At 38.7% G+C, this 22,655-nt stretch overlaps 1 protein-coding gene across 2 annotated transcripts; it reads left to right on the top strand.

Annotated features, from left to right (window-relative positions):
• The first annotated feature begins 2,364 nt into the window (after positions 1–2,364).
• On the top strand, positions 2,365–10,559 carry s100v2 (S100 calcium binding protein V2). Of its 2 annotated transcripts, none has more exons than XM_062436273.1 (3): positions 2,365–2,451; positions 6,287–6,418; positions 9,039–10,559. In XM_062436273.1, exons 1-3 carry the CDS (start codon positions 2,443–2,445, stop codon positions 9,207–9,209), a joined length of 312 nt encoding a protein of 103 aa, XP_062292257.1. In that variant the 5' UTR covers positions 2,365–2,442; the 3' UTR covers positions 9,210–10,559. The 2 variants fall into 2 exon arrangements, with proteins under 2 accessions (XP_062292257.1, XP_062292258.1); XM_062436274.1 differs by having other exon boundaries at positions 6,287–6,412.
• The last annotated feature ends 12,096 nt before the right edge of the window (positions 10,560–22,655 follow it).

Here is a 22,655-nt window from a genome sequence, read left to right on the forward strand (position 1 = left end):
GTTCAGAACTACAGGGTTATATTGTACTGGTTCATCAGCTGTGGATCAACCTTCCACTGAGCATCAGGCTGACTTACACTGCCTCTGCTTTTAAATCTCATTTTAAAAGCCATTTTACAGAATGACATTTCCTAATAACTAATACACTTTATTTTTTTAATATCATCTTCTATCATTTTTTATAGATCAAAATTCTATATTCATGTTTGTTTTATTTGTTTTTAATGGAAGAACGGCTGAGTTACAAACTGCAGGTGTAGACTTTGAGTTTTCTTGTTTTGATTGAGATAAAATGACAGGAATAATATTTGAATATGATTAATTGTGTATGTTAATATCTCTGACATATACACATCTCACACACCATGTCATCAAATAATGCAACATATTGTCTTTTCTTCTGTCCTTTGTAATAGTTGAACTTGTAGGGAGCATTATGTCATATCATAAGAATGTCCACTGAAATTCAATTGTGTATGTGTGTGTGTGTGTGTGTTTTATTGTCATTGTTCATGTTTGTGTGTGTGTATTTCAGTTTGTTTCTGGTTTGTGTTTGCATGTGCTCACTACTGTCTGTGTGTATATTTTTGTAGGTGTGTACATGTTTGTGCACGTGTGCTTGTGTGTGTGCATATTTGTGTACGTGTGTGTATATCTGTGTATATGTGCTTATGTTTGTGTGTGTGTGTATATTTATGCATATGTGCTTATGTTTGGTGTGTGTGTGTATATATTTGTGTACATGTGTTCATGTTTGTGTGAGTATATTTGTGTACGTGTGTGTATATCTGTGTATATGTGCTTATGTTTGTGTGTGTGTATATTTGTGTACACACATACATGTTTGTGTGTGTGTGTGTATATTGTGTACATATGTTCATGTTTGTGTGTATATTTGTGTACATATTTGTGTGTGTGTATATTTGTGTACATGTATTCATGTTTATGTGTATATTTGTGTACATGTATTCATGTGTGTGTGTATTTGTGTACATGTATTCATGTTTATGTGTATATTTGTGTACATGTATTCATGTTTATGTGTATATTTGTGTACATGTATTCATGTTTATGTGTATATTTGTGTACATGTATTCATGTGTGTATATTTGTGTACATGTATTCATGTTCATGTGTATATTTGTGTACATGTATTCATGTGTGTGTGTATTTGTGTATATTAGTGTACGTGTGTTCATGTTTGTGTGTATATTTGTGTACGTGTGTACATGTTTGTGTGTACATTAGTGTACGTGTGTTCGTGTGTGTGTGTGTGTGTAGTTGTGTATATTAGTGTACGTGTGCTCATGTTTGTGTGTACATTTGTGTACATGTGTTCATGTTTGTGTGTGCTTGTATGTGTTAATACAAAACATCTGGGAACAGCTGAGTGCAGTCTCACTGAGGATGAAACAGTGGAAAGGTTGATGGTCTCTGCAACAATTCACTGTGGTTTCTGTGAATGGGTGTGGCATGGAGCCTTCCCAGTCTGATAGCCAGGACCTGAAGAAGGGGGAGGGGTGGGGTGATCATAGAGAGCATATATTGTGACACACCCTTCACCCTGAGGACATCCGCCTCTATATACCCCAGCCTCCACAGAGCTGCCTGCTGTAATCCAGTTGATTCTTTTCCTGATTTTGTGTGTAGATAAATTCTTGTGGTAAATTTGAACCAAACTTCAGCTTTCCCCTCACTTACTCACCCACCCCACTGACTGTCTGCAGTCATAAAACCGGATAGAAAGAATGTGGTCGTGCCTGTTTTCTCCTCTCTCCCTCTCCCTCCCTCCCTCCCTCCCTCCCTCTCTCTCTCTCTCTCTCTCTCTCTCTCTCTCTCTCTCTCACTCCCTTGTTTCTCTCTTCTTTTTTTCTTTCAAAACTCTTTACTAGGAACATAACTTCATTTCCCACAGCCTGCATGTCTCCCATCTAATCTAACTTAGCATATAAACGTGCAGTATCTGTTTCCATGTTAACAGTAGGTAGTGAAGAGGTTAACACAGTGACAGTCTGGAAGAAAAGTAGAATACCAGCCTAAACTTGCAGGGCCGTTATTGCGTAAAACAACGGTGTCCAACTTTTACTAAAGGTTTCCAGATGTGGAATGAGTTGTCTTTTGGATTTGAGCTGCCCCTGTGGAATATCACATCACTCTATACAGTATATACACTAACAAGTTACCTGTTCTAACCACATGCATAGACCCATACATATGTCTATAGATCTATAACATTATGGCAGAGCCTAGTGGTGTAGGGAGGTAGATTTATGGCATTGCCTCGGATTACAGCTCCTTCTTCCTGGCTTTTCTGTCTTGCTGAGGGAGGATCCAGGAATGCTGCCAGCTGGTGACAGAAGCAATGCTCCTGACACACACAACAGCAGCAAGCAGTGAGACACGCAGGAAGAAAAAGTTGCCACATACAAATCAACAGCCGTCATGCCTGAGGTAAGAAATAAAACACAATCTACTTTTCTTTTTCTTTTTTTAATTATTGCTGAGAAGTAAAAGTTAGTTTGAGCTCTCAAACTTTTTAAACTTTTTAAAACTTTACATCCACTTTTGACGGTGTGTGTGAGAGAGAGATAGAGAGAGAGAGAGAGAGATAGAGAGAGAGAGAGTGAGAGAGAGAAAAAAAAGTTTTGTGCTGTGTGGATTAGTAGGGAGATAATAATAATTGGCATTGATTTAGATTCTAATAGGATGCGTTCTGTAACATATGAGCGGCTGGTAGAGCGTACAGGTCAGTAGATTATGGAAGATCAGCCGCTGATAGACGTGCCATCTCACGCCAGGCAACCAAAAAAAAAAAAAATGTCGCCGAGGAGGAACTTGAACCTCGCACACAGGTCGAGTTTGGCTGTTTTTTTTTCTTTCTATCTTTTCCTTCCATTTGGACACAGGAGTCACTGTATCCCAGCAGCTGAGCAACGAATGACACAGATTGATCTCAGCAGTTGAAAAGTAGGCTTCCTAACTTCTTTCATGGTGGAGGCTCTGCAGAGTAGACGCGCTGCCAGCTGCCCCTCCCTGAGCACACGCTCCACTGCTGCACTAATACTAACACTCTGGAGCATGGAACAACAATAGAATCTATTAAAAAACATTACAATAATAATCAACCGAAGTAGATACATTAAGGTGGTGATCTGTGCAGTTATGATATGATTATGAATACAGGAACTGAATCGGGGCAGTGTCTCATTTTGAATGTTGGGGCCCAGCACAGGAGAGCAGGTAGTCATCCACCTGTCTGTGTGTGTGTGTGTGTGTGTGTGTGTGTGTGTTGCATGTGGAACATAATTGTGCAATGCAGCTTCCGCTTGATTTCAGGACCTTTTTTTTTGTTCTTCCTTCATCAATACTGATAAATGAATCATAATGAGAATATGGAGGGAATGGGACACCGTGGGTGGTCTGTCAGCTTCCAGCAAGGGCCCGTGCCACTCTTGGTCCCCGCTTTGTATGGCCTCTGTCCCAAATCTTAAAAGAATAACAGGACCAACCCATATCATAACACTCCACAGCTACCAGTTAGATCCTGAAGCCTAAAATAAATGATAAAAAACAGCTGAGAGCTGAGCAGACTTTTTCCTGAGGACATCCGCCAATGTTTTTAAAGAAACATTTGCTGTATTGGAACTGCTGCTGAGGGAGAGTGTTGTAGAACTTCCGCGCTGCGCTGTTACGTTTAATTAGAAGTGTATTATAAAGTCAGAAAACAATCCCAAAGCCTAACTGTGTAGAGTTAAGAGATCACCAGGGAGCTGGGAAGAAATGTGGGGATTTGGGTGTGGTAATGTGAACTGTAACAAAAACAGGGAGTGTATCTTTAATTGTTCTCACTGAAATCACAAAACACTCATCCTTTTCTATCAAATGTATTATTATTAAAAAGCTAACACACAAATAAAACATGCTCCAAACAACTAGACTAGTATAAGTAGCGTTCGACTATAGCTGTCGCAGTGCTTATATGTCAGAGACTGGTTGATTCCTTTGTTATCTTTAACATAATCTCCAGTGTAATGCCTTAGTTCACACAATGAGTCAACAGCGGTTAACATTAGACTTTGCGTATAGTCAGGATATTGGTACATTCTGTGGGACAGTGGTGTTTGTTGAAGTGAAGGACTTGCAGTGGCTTGTGGTACATCAGTCATTCTTTAAAGGAAGGGTGTGGTTTTGACAAAGCTGTTGGCCCACATGCATTGAATAACCGTAGCAAGGTCGGAGCTTCTACCGATGGCCGAGAGACAATACTCTCAACACCGTTTCTAATCAGCGTTAACAATCTACAATCATTAAAACCACTGTGTGTGATGTGAAAGGTGTCGCTCGTGGTGATGATTCTCTATTGTCTTTTAAGTTTCATCTTTTACTGTACTGTACGTTTAATGCTCGGTTTCATGTTTTCAGTGAATCAGCAGACAGATAGGCACAGTTAGATACTATAGCTGGTGAACATAGTGGAGCATTTAGCAGCTAAACAAACCAGAGCTGAAAGCATAGTAAATAGATTCACCAGATAAATAGTGTTTGTTAACATGTACATCATAACTGTAACGACCAGAATATTAAAAATACATGATCACTGCTTTTAAACAGTTGCAATACTTCCCTTATAAATCATATGACTAAATATTACAGAAAGTAATGGTTATCAGAGGAGATCTAAAGCTTGAGCTGTTTTTTACTGCATAATGACAATGAAGTTGAATCTGATTCAAGGTCCATTTAGTAGCTGTTATGGATCTTTCAACTGGATTGCGCAATTTTTCCTCCAGTAGATGGAGTTTGACGACTTTTTGTCCATATCGCAAAGAACAGCTTAGATCCACTTCATTGAGGAAGCCCGTTTGAAACGAGGAAAAGCTCCAGAACAGCCACTAAATGGACCCTGTGGTTACATTCTTTTGTCAACCCCTGTTATACAACACAATACATGTTTAAGCAACAGTTTTGAACGTGCTGTGAAAAGATAGAGATGTGACTGCATGAAGTCAGATAGATCGCTCTATATGTGGGTCAAACAGTAAAAGGACGATCACCTTTGGTTGTCAGTCCAGACTTGGAATAGTGAAGAAGTGTGTTTCTCACATTCAGGACCTTATGCAAACAGAGCTCTCCTAGTATTTGTTTAACAGCTCTCTAACTGTGTAAGCTTCAGCCTGTCAACCAAGTAGTTCCAGTCTTTGTGAGCAGAGGAGGGAAAGAGTTGGAATGTTAGAGCATAGCATGTTTATAGCATAAATGCTCAAGTTACAAATGACATTCACTTTTTCTAGAGTTACTAACTTAGAAACTATGCAGGACATGATGATTCACCATTCAGACAGGTCCAACACTGATATAATACAGATGGTGACGGCTGATGATCTCCTGCATCGCTCATCACACTGGGCTTTGCAGCTAAACCCACACCACCTCCACAAGTCCATGTCATGCACCACTAACACCCCCACACACTTTTAACCATGTCGGTATTTTTTTAACCCTTACATACTGTTCATATTCTGACAATACTGATATATTACTGATAATTAGTCTCTACACCAATTCACATTCATAAATTCACCAATCAGCCATTAATACATGATTGATTAATCCTTGATGAGGCTGTCAGAGAGCAAACTGTATTGTAAAGATATTCACAATCATTTTATATAATATTACATTATTTTTGAATTTTATGTGGTATAAAAATGTGTATCAGCTGTACAAAAATGATGAAGAAATGATGCATTTTATTCAATTGTTCGTATAATCAGAGTCACATTAGGAAACATCCACCTGAAAGGAATAGATATGTGTTTATAAGATGTTTTTATAGCTTTCAATGTGTTAAAATGGGTCAAATTAGACCCTGAACAGTATGTAAGGGTTTAATTAGGAGTGGATGGTATGAATAAGTACTTTATGTAGTGCTATTGATATATAAGATGGTAAATTAAAGTAAGATTAAATAACTGAATAATGAAGCTATGTTAAAGCGCATGTAAAAAGCATGAAGCAGGCTGGCTCATTGTTTCGCAACAATGCTCACAAGTCAAACACACACATAGTCAAAGGGGCAGATACCATGGAAGGTATGAGAAAAATGTACATTATCATATTTAACCCTGCCAACAACCCCTCCCCCCCCCCCCCCCTAACCTTAGCCATGTAGCTTTGAGGTAAACAAAGCCAGTTTCGGGACCAGATCTCTTATCATAACAGTGCTCTTAGATCTGGGTATAATGACCACGCTTTTTTTTCTTTGTGTCTTTCTTCTTCTCCTCAGTTCTCAGACCTGGAGAAGGCCATCGACACTCTGGTCAGCCAGTTCCACTCTGCCTCAGCTGACAAAAGCGCAACGCTGAAAACAGATGAATTCAAAGGTCTCTTGTCCTCTCAGATGCCAAACCTGGTAAAGGTATAACCTCTCTCAGTCTCTCTCATCCCAGCCAGACCTACTGGTGATTGCAGCAGTTGGGTGTGGCAGCGCGCTTTACACAAAGACAGTCAGAGACATGCTCAGCAACAGTTACACACACACACAGTACAAAGACTTTAACACACACATAAGAACTAGGCTAAGCTGACTTTTAGGTAAAACCCATCATCCCTATGTTTAATTTAACTGACAAATGAATATACTCTTTTTTGAATGTTAGGCTTGAAACATGGGTGGGAAAATATCGGCGGCTTGTATTTTGCAATCAAACTGAGTCGTCATTGAAATCCAATGAGATTACAGCTGTGATCTAAAGCAAAGGAGCAAGACACAGTATGAATGTTTGATAATTCAAACATTTATTTTAAGTGGAGTATTCCTTTCAAGGTTAGGTTTTTTCTCCCCCCCCCCCCCACAGGACCAGTGAGTCTGATACAACCCTGGAAAAATCTTGTTGGATTTGTGCCTGCTGTCTTAACTGATCACTGATGTTCAGCTCAAACGTGTGTCTGTAGTGCTTCTGTTTAATCCACACTTTACTCAGTGTAAACACAGGAGCACAGCATTATTCTGTAGCTGTTTTTACATGGTGAGAGGTTACTGCTGCTACTTCCACACACACACACACACACACACACACACACACACACACACACACACACACACACACACACACACACACACACACACACACACACACACACACACACACACACACACACACACACACACACCTACCTGATTGGTTTGGGCAGTGACTGAATATTATGGTTTATTGATTTTTAGGGGAATCATTTAGTCTTTATATAAACAGTATGTATGTTTATAGTGACAGTCATAGATACAGTATGTTTATAGTTTTTCAGTTTTTAAAAGCAAATGATTTATTCTAAGCAAGCTATTCAAATGAGTTTGTTTGTGGAGCTCAGTTCCTCCCACTGAACATTCATCTGAAATTTCAGTGTGTAGTATCTTGATGTTGGATACAATTTGTATTAGTATGATTCCTGTCAGCCACCCCCCTGAGTGCACAGCTGTAGTGATGCATGTGTAGACTTACTGGTATTCAAATACCTGAACTGAAAGACAACAATGATAAGAAAACTGGACATGAAGCAACAGTCAGCTGCAATGGTCTAGTTAGTAAATGGTATCTCTCTGAAGTGTCTCACTATGTTAAACTCAGCTGCCTCCCACTCACAATGTAGAGAGACAACATTGTGACAATATTACAACTCACTGTTTAACCCTTACATACTGTTCAAGATCACATTTGAACCATTTCTACATTTTAGAGGACGGTAAAAACACCCTATACATATTTATTTTAGCCAGACTTTTCCTAGTGTAACCCACAGTATACACAAATAGTAATGAAAAGCATCATTTTTTTGAAATTTTTGTGCAGCTTATACACATTTTTATATTTGTAAAAATTACTGACCTGTGTTTTTTTTTTTTTTTTTTTTTAATTAAAAACATCAGCATTCAAAAATGTCATATTCATCAAATTCAATCAAATGTTTACCTGGACCACAAAATAATGATTGTGAATTTAATCTTTTGTCCATAAGGTTAATAAAACATGTATTAATGACTGATTGGGATGATTTATGAATGTCAATTGGTGTAGAGACTAGTTATGAGTCAGTGTATGAACAGTATGTAAGGGTTAAAAGTACCTTCACTCTCACTTCTCTGTCACTGTTCATCTAAAACTGTCTACTAATAATCTGTTCATTGTTCATCGAGCTACATTTCTGTGTAAGGCTTTTTTCTTCTTTTATCTTGTTATCATTGTAAGCTGAATATCTTTTGGGGGTTTTTGGAGAGACGTCAACTTTGGCTCTGGGCACTCGCAGCAACATCTGGATTTTTTTTGTATTTCACATATCCAATATATGATAAATCATCCACAAACATTTAGTTACAGAGAACACTGTAATATAACATTATGTGATGTCACATGTTTATGTGCAAGTTAATGACCTGCAAAGTCTTGTGATAATGAGCATTATGTAAACTCAGTACAGTGCAAAAGAAGAATGTGATGTCTATGAATGATACTTGTAGCTTACAGAAGCTTGGGTCTTATTTTTATAGGGTTTTTTTTTTTGCCATCGTTCTTATCAGTTGTAATAACACTAAACTCGCCAAATGAACAGCCGAGGTCTGGAAACACCATGACATCACTGAGAAGAGGTCACAGACAGAGCGGTCAAACAATCAAACCACCTCTAGATTAGTCAAACCTAATTGGATGAGAAAAGGAAGATGAATGATGGGTTGTATAGGCTGACTCTGTAATTGTTTACAGGCATTTGGAATTCCATTCATTAATGAGTGCACAATGCCATCATACAGGGATTTAAAGGAAATGGTGTCATGTGGTGGTACTACATCCTGGCTACATCCCTGCTGTCTGATCATGGCTCTTCATTTTCTTGCTTTTTAGGAATTCTTTTTAGCAGTATGGCTGTAATCTCAGTTATAACTTTGATGAGTACTGTCTTATTGGAACTATCAGAAGTGATGGAAGCAGCTTTACTATCTTTTACACAAGTCATTTCTAAATGAGCTTTGCTGTGTGTGTCTGCAGGGGATCGGCACAGAGCAGGGACTGGGTGAGATCATGCGAAAGATGGGTGTAGGTGACGGTGAGGGCATCTCTTTCAAGCATTTCTGGAACTTAATCCAGTCGGTAGCCACCACCCAGCACGGCCTCCTCAGCGGCCAGAAGGGCTCCTCATGCAGCTGCATCCTCCTGTGAAGACCAGGCTCTCGGCCCAACACATCAGCAAGCTCTGAGTTTCCACCCTGGAATTTAACTAAACAGAGTAACAACATGCACATCACTCTCCCTAATCAGGTGTCGGACAGAATACAAAGGTACCAAGTCTAGTCCGCCCACAGCAAGCTGTTCCCAACATTTATGACTAAAGTGTTACACTTTTTTTAAGAGCTATGATCTCAATCTGACAAGTCCAACATCAAACTTCTGCCAGTTTAGTGCTCAGCATCCTTTGCGCCAGTTAAAGCTCAAATTCAGGTTAGTTTGCATTTAATGATGACATTATCCAAGTCTGGTACTATTTGTAAAAGTTATAAGAATCGAACTAGAATCTGAACAAGTTTACAATACAATAAATCATTCTCTTACATAATGAACCCTTGTTACATGATCCAACAGTCTCTTCATGTGTTGGAGGTCCTCGTGCTTAGTTTGAATTTAACTGGTGCAAAAAAGCAGCTGGACATTATCACAGTCATCAACATTAACCCTCACTTCACTTCAATTTGGTCTCATGTTTGTTTTCCAGTGTGTAATATTTGATAGTGCCTTCATGTTCACGTCACTAATCATAGGAGGATTAACAGCCCACCGTTGTCTTTTTAACAACTTCATGAATAAATTGTTCAATAGATCAACTTTTTTAAGAATGGAGCGCTCTGTGAAAAATAAGGATGACATTAAAATACAGAAGACACAAAAATCAATCATCATTTTTGGAAAAGGGAACAAGAACAGGGTCTCACAATATCCATTTCTTGTCACTTACCGAACAATGGACATCTCACTAGTTACCCACGTTAATGCCGAGCATATAGTTAACATCCAGTCATGTAGTGTAGTCAACTCCAAAATACCATTAGAAGGCACGTCAGTATGAGAGCAGAGTTGAAGCCTGACCATCAGAAATAGGGGAAGAACTACGGTTGAACTTTCAGAAGCTTTGGAATATTTTAAATAGAATTTCTTTATTTGTTTGTGCAGAACTGACTCCAGGGTAAATGATTGCTCTAATTTACAATCCACAGTATCTGTTATTGTGTTAACAACGGCAACTGACGCAGTAACTTGCAGTGTTAAACCTCGTCTTAATCTTTAAAGTATATAACACTAATCATCTCAATTTGATCTCATATGTTTGCAGTAACAAAACAAAACTAGACAGAGACATCTCAATGTGTGGTATATAGTCCCTTTATAAGTTTCTACTAGTAATGCTTTACCCTCTGTGATCCTGCATTTTCTATGTATTTATATTTTGTAATTCTCTGTATTCTGAGCTGTGTGACACCATAAGACAAATGATGTAATAAACATATAAAGAAAGCACCGACACTGTATATATTGTTTAATGATTTATTGGTTTAACAGGAAAAGAAATCATCTGACACAATTGAAGTAGTTTATTTTGAACATTGTGAATTATCTGCTGCTTTAACCAGTGTTATATTTTATACCTTTTATGTAGAGCGTTGTCAGATGTGAAGCTGTGCCAGCAAGCTGAAGCAGTGGAATGTACACGATGCACCACTTACCATAGAACCATACTAGAGCCGACTGTGCAGCCAATACACGATGAAATTAAGCGCGCATTTCTGCCGCATCTATGAATTAACATAGAAAGAGGCAGTACATCCTCTCTTGAGTTTCTTTCCCTCAGGTGTACCTCGAAAGTATTCTAGATAAGATGAGAACACGTACTTATTCATGACTTTGACCTTCCCAAAGATGTCCAGCTCCGTTTGCTCGTCGTGGGTGACAGCGTTCATCACCTGCTTTGATTTGATGTACAAGGAATTTTCCTTTGCAACGACTTTATCTAACCAAGTCCTCCTTTCCTGCGGTGCCATTTCATAGTTGTCGACAGTGCAGCCATAAAATCCTCGTCGCTGATGGACATGGTAAGGCAAGGGATGGTCAGTCACCATGGGATGGTCATCTCCAACAAATGCTGTGCACAGGGAGCTGTCAGTCCCCCGAGAGCGGCCTACTTCACAGCCTATCACACTCATAAGGAAAAGCGAGAAGGTTCTGAAGTTACGCACAGATGCTGAGAACACTGCTGACATGAAGTAATGGCCCCACCTCTCACAGTTGTAGTTACACTGCTGGAACTGGAATGTCTGACGACAGAAGTCATTGAATTTGGATGGTTTGAGACCCTGTCTCAGCTCCTGCAGGGAGGAAATGTTCCGATGGTAATTGAAATCCTGCTGGAACTTTTCATTTTCAGCTGGATTTTCAACGCTCATGAACTTGCCCACCAGACTTACAGTAAGATTTTTGCCGTGTAGCCTGTAAATGCAGTCATTGAGAACATAGTAAGGGTCCGAGGCAAATTCGTCTCTGGCATTGTATCGAATTTCCACAAGTAGATCCTGAATGTTGGTGATATGCTTGAAAAAAATGTCCTCTTCTGCTCCTGGCTCTTTAAGCCAAATAGCTTTCAGGTGTCTTTGATCACGTTCTGGGTCATAATCAGGAGCACGCCTCCTTTCATTCTCCTCAAAGAACAAGCTCCAAGTGAGCCCCTCCAGGCAGTCAATAGAAGGGTATTTTTTGCGCAGCTCCATTGGAACAAACATTTGAGGGTGGCTTGGCCATTCCAATGTCTGAAGGTACAAAACATTTCCTTTATAACCAGGAAACTCTGGCCCTGCACAGCCAAGTTCCACTGTAGTCAGCAGGTCACCTCTTTGGTCCAGTTCAGCAATGACTCTTCTGCTGAGGTCATGGGACCTCCAGACTTTGTCAGTTTTGGTCATTATCTCTCCATTTGAGTTGACAGACAGGAATGTGTTGTGTATGTGCAGCTTTGTTTCCACACGGAGAGACTGGAGAGTTTTTAGCATCTGCAGCATAAAATGTGGCTCATTTCCAAGGTTGCAGCTGATGAGGCTGACGGTGCCAAGTTGGCCGAAGAAGCTTTCCGTTTTTAAGGTTGACACAAATCTGGCAAGTTCCACTGGCCCATAGCCTGCTAGCTGGGCTGTTCCATTGGTATCCTTACTGCCATGACCAACCACAATAACATCATGATTTCCAGTAGAACAGAAATGACCTCCCCTGAGAATATGCAGCGCCCCCTTCTGGTAGCTCAACAGAGTAGATACAGTGGGATGCCTCTCATACAGGTAAATTGCTGACTTTATCACTGCAGTGTCCTCTTCCATAATAACTATAGTCTGGTGGCTGTATTTAGTTTCACCTGCCCAAAGGGCCATATGTTGTAGGTTAGACTTAATTTCTGTCTCGAGTGTGTGATTATGGCTGAATCTAAACCTGTCTGAATGAGTCAGATAAACTGGGAAGGCCTCCTTAATGAGACAAGTACCTCCGACACAAGCATGTACTCTCTGATTTAGAGAGGACAGAGGATGAAAAGCAGGATTCCAGCTATCAGTGAATCTCTGTGTGTGTATCATAGATGAGATCAGGGGTTCTGTAGATAATACATCTAGACCGGCACCGACTGCGCTCATGTGTTTGAGCTTGGTGTCTATGTAAGGATCAGTCGCAGGGTCTTCAGGATCAAAATGTCGTGGGAGGAAGTCAAACCTTGGTGGAGTCATCTGAAGATAGAACCTGGAAAAAAGATAAGTGATGGGTGGATCAAATACTCACGCTGACTGAATAAAGCAGGGTTTCACTCAAGTCTATTAGAAGCAGTGGTAAACATGCTCTTTAATAAGCTCACTGATCCAGTTTGAGTTGATTTTTCAGCCACAGTTGCACATTTGGATATGATAGTGTTGACAGTGAGACACACTTTGACACAGAGTCCTGTGCTTTGCAGGCAGTAAACTTAGCTTGATTTCTATTCAATTTACAGTAGAATTAACTATATGTACTATGTACAGTGTGCAAAAGGAACCATTTACAGGTTAGGGTCCCGTCCTGGCTTCTCCCAGATAAAAAATAAAGTATATTATAACAAAATACAATACACTATAACATATTTGTACATTACATTTCACTCTTTGGCCAGACTGTAGCAACACAAAGCTATTAGATATGAGCTGAAAATCCCCAAATGTACTTAATTTGCAGTAATGCTATTTGTATATCATATTATAATACTGTCTATTTCTCAATCATGTGGTGCCACAAAGCAAATCACAGAAGTTTTCACGAGTGTTGTTGATAAAGTACAGTGTTTTCTATAGGAGATGACCAAGAAGTAGGCAAGCAAGCATATAAAAATTAGGCTTTGTGTAAAATTTTGCCCAATAGTACAAAATGACTATCTGAATATCTCCACCTGGATATTTCTTTAAAATTCACAAACCCTTCAAACCATTTCTACTAATCTCAACGACCACAGCCAAGAACACAATAGACAGAATCAAATGATGTTCAAAACATTCAAAACTTAATTACAGAGCATTCATATTTGGAGAAACTCAAAGCATCATTTAAATATTGTATACCATCCTTTGAAGACACCTGGCCTCCCATTCCTACAGACCTGCCTCCTAACAGTACATACACCACACCCACACTGTCAATGTATTTAACAGCAGTCCTACAGGTTAGCACAGTGTGCTGAGTCATAGTGTTTGGTTTTGACTAGTCCAGTCTTGATATGTTCCTTTTCATCCATTTGTGTTTAACAATGTAATTATATTTTTTTTTATATAGTTTTTGTGTTGTAATGTCATAATTAGAATGGTGCCAAATTGTAATTATACAGTAAGTAAAGTAAATATATATAGATATTCTTATTCATTTATACGTATCCTCACGCCCCCTTGTTTTATGTTGCTTTAACACTTAGAGAATGAACTAACTCAGCAGTGTTCATATTGTAGGCTGGCCTTGTAGCTGTTAAATAGAAACTGTTAAGGTAAGAAGAATGGGGCTGATATAACTCTTTAAAGTAAAATGTCCCTTTAACTCTGACGATTCTTTATTCTGTATGAGTTAAATTAGTACTGACAGTATTGTGGTGTATATCAAAAGCTATGTTATATTATTACAGTTATCTGTCAGAGATCATCTGTGTAGTTATGTCAGGTGTATCACATTAAAACAGCTGATGTCTCACCTGTCTCCTGTGTTAGAGCCAGAGGGAGTCCTCAGAACACTCCAGTCTGTAATGATAAACCCAGCACATTAAAGCTTATATATGATGCTCAGTCACTGGTTATCATGCAGTAAGTAGAGTCAAAACAGCCCATTTGACTTGCTTTGACAGTTTAGGATATTCTTTTTTAAATAAGACATATATCACATTCACAAAAATACATAATAATATAGTATTGACTCAAATATTTGCATTAAGTCTTGTCTAAATAAAAATGTGTCTTTTTCTATTGCTCTCCCTTTCAAGTTGAGCCCTCACATACTGTTCATATTCTACACCAAGTGACATTCATTAATTCCCAATCAGTCATTAATACATATTTGACTGATCTTGTGGGGAAAAAATACATACACAATCACTATATTATGGTCCCGGAGAACATTTTATAGAATATGATGAATACAACATGTTTGAATGCTGATTTTTGAATTAAAAAAAAAAACACAGGTCAAGTTTGTACATTTGCATATATAAAAAAAAATATTTTAATAATTTTTGTATACTGTGAGTCACTTTAGGAAAAGTCTAGTTAAAAGAAATGTGTGTAAGGTGTTTGTACAGCTCTCAAATGTAAAAATGGGTCGAATTTAACCCTGAAAAGTATGTTAGGGTTAAAAGTTTTAAAGCTTAAAAGGTTTTAAAAAGTTTGAAGTGTAAACGATTAATTTCTTTTTAACTTCTTTTACAAGGATAATAAATGAAGGAATGGGTGCAGCAGAGTGTAAGAGGTTAAATACTCAGAAACTACAATGTCATTATTTCTCACTGTCTTTCTGTCCTTAGAGGCTTTGCCAAAATACCAAATATAAGGAGAGACACTATTTTATTATTGTCTTCTAAATAAGCATAATCATCTTACCAGTATTCATTCCTGCAGCAAAAGACAGCTGAATCATAACACAAAATCCCCAGAGCTCCATCGTGGCTTGGAGGTTCCCCACAGGGCAGCTGAAGTAAAAGGTCAGTGTGAATTCAGCAGGCAGAGCAGCTTCAGAGCATATCTCAATCCACATTTGGTTAGATAAGAATGAAAATGACAAAATAACGTCTATGACATCCCAGTTCATCAGTTAAACATTACAACCTGCCAGCTGTGACAGGTTGTAATGTTGTCACTCTGTCTGAATGCTCCACTTGTTGAATTCTTTATCATTCATGGTTTGAGTGAATATTTAGTTCATAGAGAGATATTCACACGTCCAAGTGTTTTAACTACAGGTGTCTAACATGATACTAGACATTAAAATGACAGATGCAACACTATTTTAATTGTACTACTGTCAGGAAGTAGCAGGATATGGACATAAATGCAAGAGATAGTGAAGTATCACGCTTTAACCCTTACATACTGTTCATATTTGGACATTTCACAGTGTCTGGTCATAGTTAGTCTCTATACATCATTTCAGAACCATAAATCATTGATGTATACCTCATAAATTGGTGGTTAATTATGAGTCAAGTAAACAAAAGCTGCTCCAAATTTTTTTTTAGAAAGTTGAAATATTTCCATTTTTGTATATTCTGAGTCACGTGAAGAAAAGTCATCACATTTCTGTCTAAAAGAAACATTTGTAAGATGTTTTTTCATCTCTCAAATGTACAAATGGGTCAAATTAGACGTTGAACAGTATGTAAGGGTTCATCCAAGTACATCAGGCAAAGCAGAACAGAGCTGAGGATCCAACAAGCACTAAAATGAAAACCAGGACGTATACAAACTAAACTAATGAAACAATAAGGAAGAGGTGATAAGACACAAGGACATGCTGGGAGCTGATTGGCTGGGGAGGACACAGGGAGCAGGACAGGGGAGGAGACAACCAAACACACAATCCTGTTAAATATCCAATAAATCTATTTAAGAATATACATGAATAAACTTAAATATAAAAGTACACCATAAACTACACATTCTTACTTACAATTTCATAATGATGCAGTTCTTCTGAGGTCACACAGAGGCTGTGAATTCAAATTATTCAAATCTACAGAAACAAAGGTTAACAGTCATTGAGGAAGAGTTAAAGAGAGTTCAGCCATCAAACAAACACATGTCAGTCCCTGTATGAGATGTCCTGGACCCTGTGGATGTCCTGAGCCCACGACTGCTGCTATTATTATTTTCAGTGTTGATTGAGTGTTTGTCACTGTGACTCTCTCTCCCGGTTAAACTCCTCAGTCACATTTCACTACTAGTGTGAAAAACAAACTTCAATGGATGCAGTGGAAATGCAGGTTTATATGTTTATTTCTTCTAATTCATTCAAGAATAAATCAGATTTACAACACAGTTAAAGATGTCTATCTAAAGGGGAAACTAGCATCAACACAGCATTTCTCTTCCACTGATAAAAGTTGTTGAATTCACGTATTAAACTTTGATTTCTGGAAGGTTTATTGGACTTAAGATAGTATGACAGTTTGAATGTCTCTGCTGGGGTGGGGGCAGGATTAGATGTAACATGATATATGACAATAATTGGGATTAAAAGGAGCCTTATGTTTATTTTGTTACGTGTAGATTTGTGAAAAATGATGTTTAGGAGCCAAATGTTGCCTACCTCTGCCTTATGGTATGTAGTGTGTGTCCAGTCTTCTGGTTTCTGGTGTGAGGTTTGAATTAAATAGAGTTTAGAGTATATCATTCTGAGGCTGTCAGATTGTGAGCTGGTGAGAGATACACCTCTGGATACACACTCTTTGGGGATTAATGTTCCTCCTGCTCTTTGCCATACTTTTGGAATCTTTTTCTTTTTCTTCACCACCTTCATTAGCCTCCATACAAACCTCAGGACATCTGTGTCATTCTTATACAGCAAGGAACTCCATTTGGTCCTGGAGCTGACGCTGTCCTTGAATTCCTGACATCCTTTTGGACTTTGCTTCATTTAGCAGAGCTGTCATCACTCTGGTGTTGTGGTAGAGGAATGGGTGGCATGTCAGTAGGTATGCTCCTCTGTTATTGTCTTTGGTTGTCTATATTGTTTTTGTCATAATTTGAGGATGGAGACACTTACATTTGAATTCATTCATTTGCTTGTATCAAAAACAACATGCAAATGAGATATAATCCAAGCAAGAGCAGATCAAGAGGAAGCCTTTAAAAAATATGTCTCAATTTTCCACCTGACACAAGGCCATAAGGCTTGCCTGTGCATGAAGTAACAATGAAGTTTCATGCAAATAACTTGTGACACTCTGAAAGGTAATATGTTGTTCTGCTTCTACACTGAGTTGATCTGTTTCATTTTACATCTATTCTATTTCATCCACTTACCTGAAGCAGTGCTTTGGAGAAAAGTTTTTCATGTCAAGGACTGAAACACTAACTGACACAAATTAGACCATGGACCTCCATCTGATTTTTTGCTTTTAGTTGTTTTGTTACAGAAAGTGTATGAAACCAGTCAGTGTTAATTATGGATGTCTTTATGGTGAAAATAAATTGTTCCCCTTTTTTATGGGAATCCCCTGAAACCTCCTCAAGTACCCCTAGGGGTCCCTGGACCACACTTTGAGAACCAGTGCTTTAGAGCATCCCTACTGCTTCCTGACCGCTATGTGAGACTTAAGTTAAGCTGGTTTCTATTGATTTAAGTCACTCTGATCAAAAATCTTGAACTCTTCAACTTTGACCTGGACCAATTTGATGAAGTTAACCTACAAACACACACACATACACACACATAATTATTTAGCAGTTAAAACAAACACATTGATTTGACTCTTAAATACTTGTGGTCTCACATCTCTTGACTTGACAGATGTTGTCTTCTCAGGAGGAAATTTACTGGACATGAAGATTGACCAGTAACCCTCACTTCATACTTCATTGGAATATCTGCTGCCTTCAGAGCTATTTAACATCACCCTCTGGAACCTGTTGGTAATGTCATGCATGCTGCCGCGTCCTTGTAGTGCCAGCAGCTTCACGTTTGACGCTGGGAGGCGTACAGGCTGTTACCACATGGCTGTTTCCAGGTCAGTGCTAATCCTCTCCAATCTTCTTTTCTCCTCATTAGCCATCTTACCCACTCCTTTCCCTGCTGTGCTCATGATGAAGCCTGCCTACAACTAATTCTGTCTAATTTTACACGCCATAGTTTGAACCTAAGTTTAGTACTGGAAATACTGCTGTATTCTAATCTATTTTATGGTGGAACATTACAGGCGTAGCAGACATTTTGATCAACGGAAGGATTCTGAGATGAAGCTGGATGGAGAAGAAAGAGATTGGTGGAGAATAAGAGAGAAGCGAGGGAATGAACCGTCTCAACAAGCAAAATCAAGTTATTGCACATGTCCATATGGTTTGGACCAATTCTGCAACAAAAGCTGGTTTGCATGTGGAGGAGTCTGAGCACATGAGATAACCTGGTGGAGACAGGCTGTGGAGGCAAACATCAGAGGATTGTTCTGCAGCATATCAAGACGGAAATAAAGGAAAACATCAAGATACCCAACAGGTGATTAGGCACTGTAGACCAAAGCTGGTTTGAACAATTTCCCCTTTAAAACAGTTTCCTTGCTGTGTTGTGATATATATATATATATTTGTTTCTAGGACCAGACGTTATCATGACCTGGTCAGATGGTTTGGGGTTAGAGGCGTGGCATGAGCCATTAGCAGGAGCGCCTTTGATTAGGCAAATTTACAGGGTAGTTAGAGAAGTTAGGAAAATGCATTTGTACATTGAGACAGAGATGTTATAGATCATTCTGGTTCAAAAACCTGGGTCCAGTTTAAAAAAAAAAAAAAGGATTCTATCTGTGGCTTTTCTCGAACTACCAGTCAGACCTAAGTTTGACATCTAAATTCATCTGTTGAGTTCTTGACAATCTTAGTGGGACTAGTTTTCTACAAGCTCTGAGTAAATTATGACTTTTCCAACTAAAAACATGGCTTACCAAAAACTGCAACTGCATTTAATTGCTCAGTTCTATTCTCTCCAGCAGGAAATGACATTTATAATGACATTTTTGTATTTTATGGTGACAATTCCAAGACTTACTACCAGTAGCATCAAATCTCTGTGCAATGTAGACCCGTTGAACTGAGTTGAACCCAGGTTCCCCTTGTCCACTTAGAGGGAAGGGTCATCTTTATCCTATGATGAAACAGGATGACAATGCCCCCATCCATAGGGCACTAGGGGTCACTGAAGGGTTTAAGTTTGTAAATGATGTAAATCCTATGCTATGACCTTCACAGTCACATCTGAACCTAATTAAACACCTATAGGAGATTTTGGACCAAAATGGTAGACAGCGGTTCAGAGACTTTTGGTTTTTCCTTTCATTTGTCCCCCGCCTATAAATATCTATATAGTCACATTTTGGGAGGGAAAAAACCTTTCTGAATGGAGGGATACTACAAGAGAAAGAAAAAAAGGGGTGAACTTTGGACCAGTATCAGTATCAGTAAATGGACCAGTATCAAAGAGGCCCAAATGTCATCAAGTCCTAGAAAACAATAACAACACTGAACTGTGAGTAATAGATATTTCTGTCTGTCCAATCAGACAACAACTAACTTATTGTAATACATAATGTTTATTTACTGAGCTGCTTAGTATATAGAAATGCTTCCACGTGTGCAGCGATGCCACTGCAGCAGATATTTTGAGACACTGCATTTAAGCAGTAAAACTGGATACTTGGCTTTCCCAAGTCCATACAAGTCAGCTCCTGGTGTATCCATGATAAAACAAGTAAAGCAAGTACACATCTGAGCATTTGAACTATTCTCTGCTGGATGTGGATTTTAGCCCAAATCCCAATGCCCCCCTAAACCATAAGCCCTGAACCCTCAAGGACTAAATTGATGTCCCCTGCTAAGTGCTCTACTGCCAGAAGTAGGAAGGAGTAGGACATACTAACACTAATACTAACATGCTTCATTGTCTTAGTGGGCTCACTTAAACACAAATAGAAAAAGACAATGACAGTAAAACTTTATGACAATGTATAAAATAAAAAACCTATAAAATAATGATGTGCACGAGTCAAGTAACGGACCGACTGGCTGATTTGAATGTTTTCCAGGCTCTTGGCTTAGAGAGTGGACGAGACGTACCAGCATCATTAGTCCAACATGAAGAGAAATGGTTGATGAATAAACTAAGTGTGTCATATAAGCCATGTTTGCAGTCTCCAATCTAAAAATTCATGCAGTGTTTCTCTGTAAATGTAGGCATTACAGTGTTCCCACAACGCCACACCAGTTTGTTTACCCTCTTTTTTAATGCTTCCCCTAAGTGGTAAGTGGTAACCCTGTGTTTAACGCTGTTTTAGTGTCACACTGCTAGGAACTGTGGGTAAATCCCTCAGGCAAAGTCTGCAGAGATGCAGACTTACAAACGTGTACATGAAGGGCTGAAAATGAGTGTGAGGAAGCCCTCATTCACTTGATGATTTGACAGCGGGACAAACCTAACCTCTCATAGAACACACCTCAAAGTCTGTGAGCCCATGGGTGTGGACGCTTGGCCTGGGCCTTCGAATTGGAAGAGTGGTTGGGCTGCAACTGATGACATTTCACAAATACACAAGAGCACAAGTACAGACAAGAGTGCAGATTGAGAAAGGCCTCTAGTTTGGACTTTTAGCCACATAAAACTGTCCAGATAGGTCTGAGGACCCATCCTGAGAAACTGCTTTACTCCAAATGATTTCCCTGTACAGATCTGGAATCTGTGTGTAACAGCTGAGCCGCCTGATGTCTTGGAGAAAACTGAAGTTTAGTTACCAGCAGATCCTGTTGGCATGTTAGACCAGGGGCTGGGTGATCTGTCTAAAAAACCCAATCTCAATCTTTTTAGGCTTAGAGTCAATTCACAATTTTAATATACAGTGGTGAAGTAGTGAGGTGATAGACATGTTCGTATTGATGCATCAACACAAACATTGTAGGAAAGAAACCTTTGGAAAACAAAAAATCCGATGATAGGTAAGGTAAATAATGATGCCCACAATAAATAGAATTAAAAAAGAATTAAAAGTTCGTCCACCTCTCTGTGTTTCTTTGCATGGGAGGATAACGTCTTAAGTTTTATATTCAATCTTAGCAACAACATGACAAAATGAAGCTGTATACATTTCTCCAACACCTTACAATTATCCTACTTAATAGAGGTATACACAGGCAGTATTTCACATTTGGGTTGGGGGTACAACTGTGTGAATGGGTACAGTACTGCAGTATTATGAGTGATGTAGTATGTAGTATTACAGTAAAAGTACTGCAGTATTATGAGCGATGTAGTGTGCAGTATTACAGTAAAAGTACTGCAGTATTATGAGCGACGTAGTATGCAGTATTACAGTAAAAGTACTGCAGTATTATGAGCGATGTAGTATGCAGTATTACAGTAAAAGTACTGCAGTATTATGAGTGATGTAGTATGCAGTATTACAGTAAAAGTACTGCAGTATTATGAGTGATGTAGTATGCAGTATTACAGTAAAAGTACTGCAGTATTATGAGTGATGTAGTATGCAGTATTACAGTAAAAGTACTGCAGTATTATGAGCGACGTAGTATGCAGTATTACAGTAAAAGTACTGCAGTATTATGAGCGATGTAGTATGCAGTATTACAGTAAAAGTACTGCAGTATTATGAGTGATGTAGTATGCAGTATTACAGTAAAAGTACTGCAGTATTATGAGTGATGTAGTATGCAGTATTACAGTAAAAGTACTGCAGTATTATGAGTGATGTAGTATGCAGTATTACAGTAAAAGTACTGCAGTATTATGAGGGATGTAGTATGCAGTATTACAGTAAAAGTACTGCAGTATTATGAGTGATGTAGTATGCAGTATTACAGTAAAAGTACTGCAGTATTATGAATGATGTAGTATGCAGTATTACAGTAAAAGTACTGCAGTATTATGAGCGATGTAGTATGCAGTATTACAGTAAAAGTACTGCAGTATTATGAGTGATGTAGTATGCAGTATTACAGTAAAAGTACTGCAGTATTATGAATGATGTAGTATGCAGTATTACAGTAAAAGTACTGCAGTATTATGAGCGATGTAGTATGCAGTATTACAGTAAAAGTACTGCAGTATTATAGTGATGTAGTATGCAGTATTACAGTAAAAGTACTGCAGTATTATGAGGGATGTAATATGCGGTATTACAGTAAAAGTACTGCAGTATTATGAGGGATGTAGTATGCAGTATTACAGTAAAAGTACTGCAGTATTATGAGCGATGTAGTATGCGGTATTACAGTAAAAGTACTGCAGTATTATGAGGGATGTAGTATGCGGTATTACAGTAAAAGTACTGCAGTATTATGAGGGATGTAGTATGCAGTATTACAG

The sequence above is a fragment of the Scomber scombrus genome, chromosome 16, assembly GCF_963691925.1.
Source record: "Scomber scombrus chromosome 16, fScoSco1.1, whole genome shotgun sequence".
Taxonomy (NCBI): Eukaryota; Metazoa; Chordata; class Actinopteri; order Scombriformes; family Scombridae; genus Scomber; species Scomber scombrus.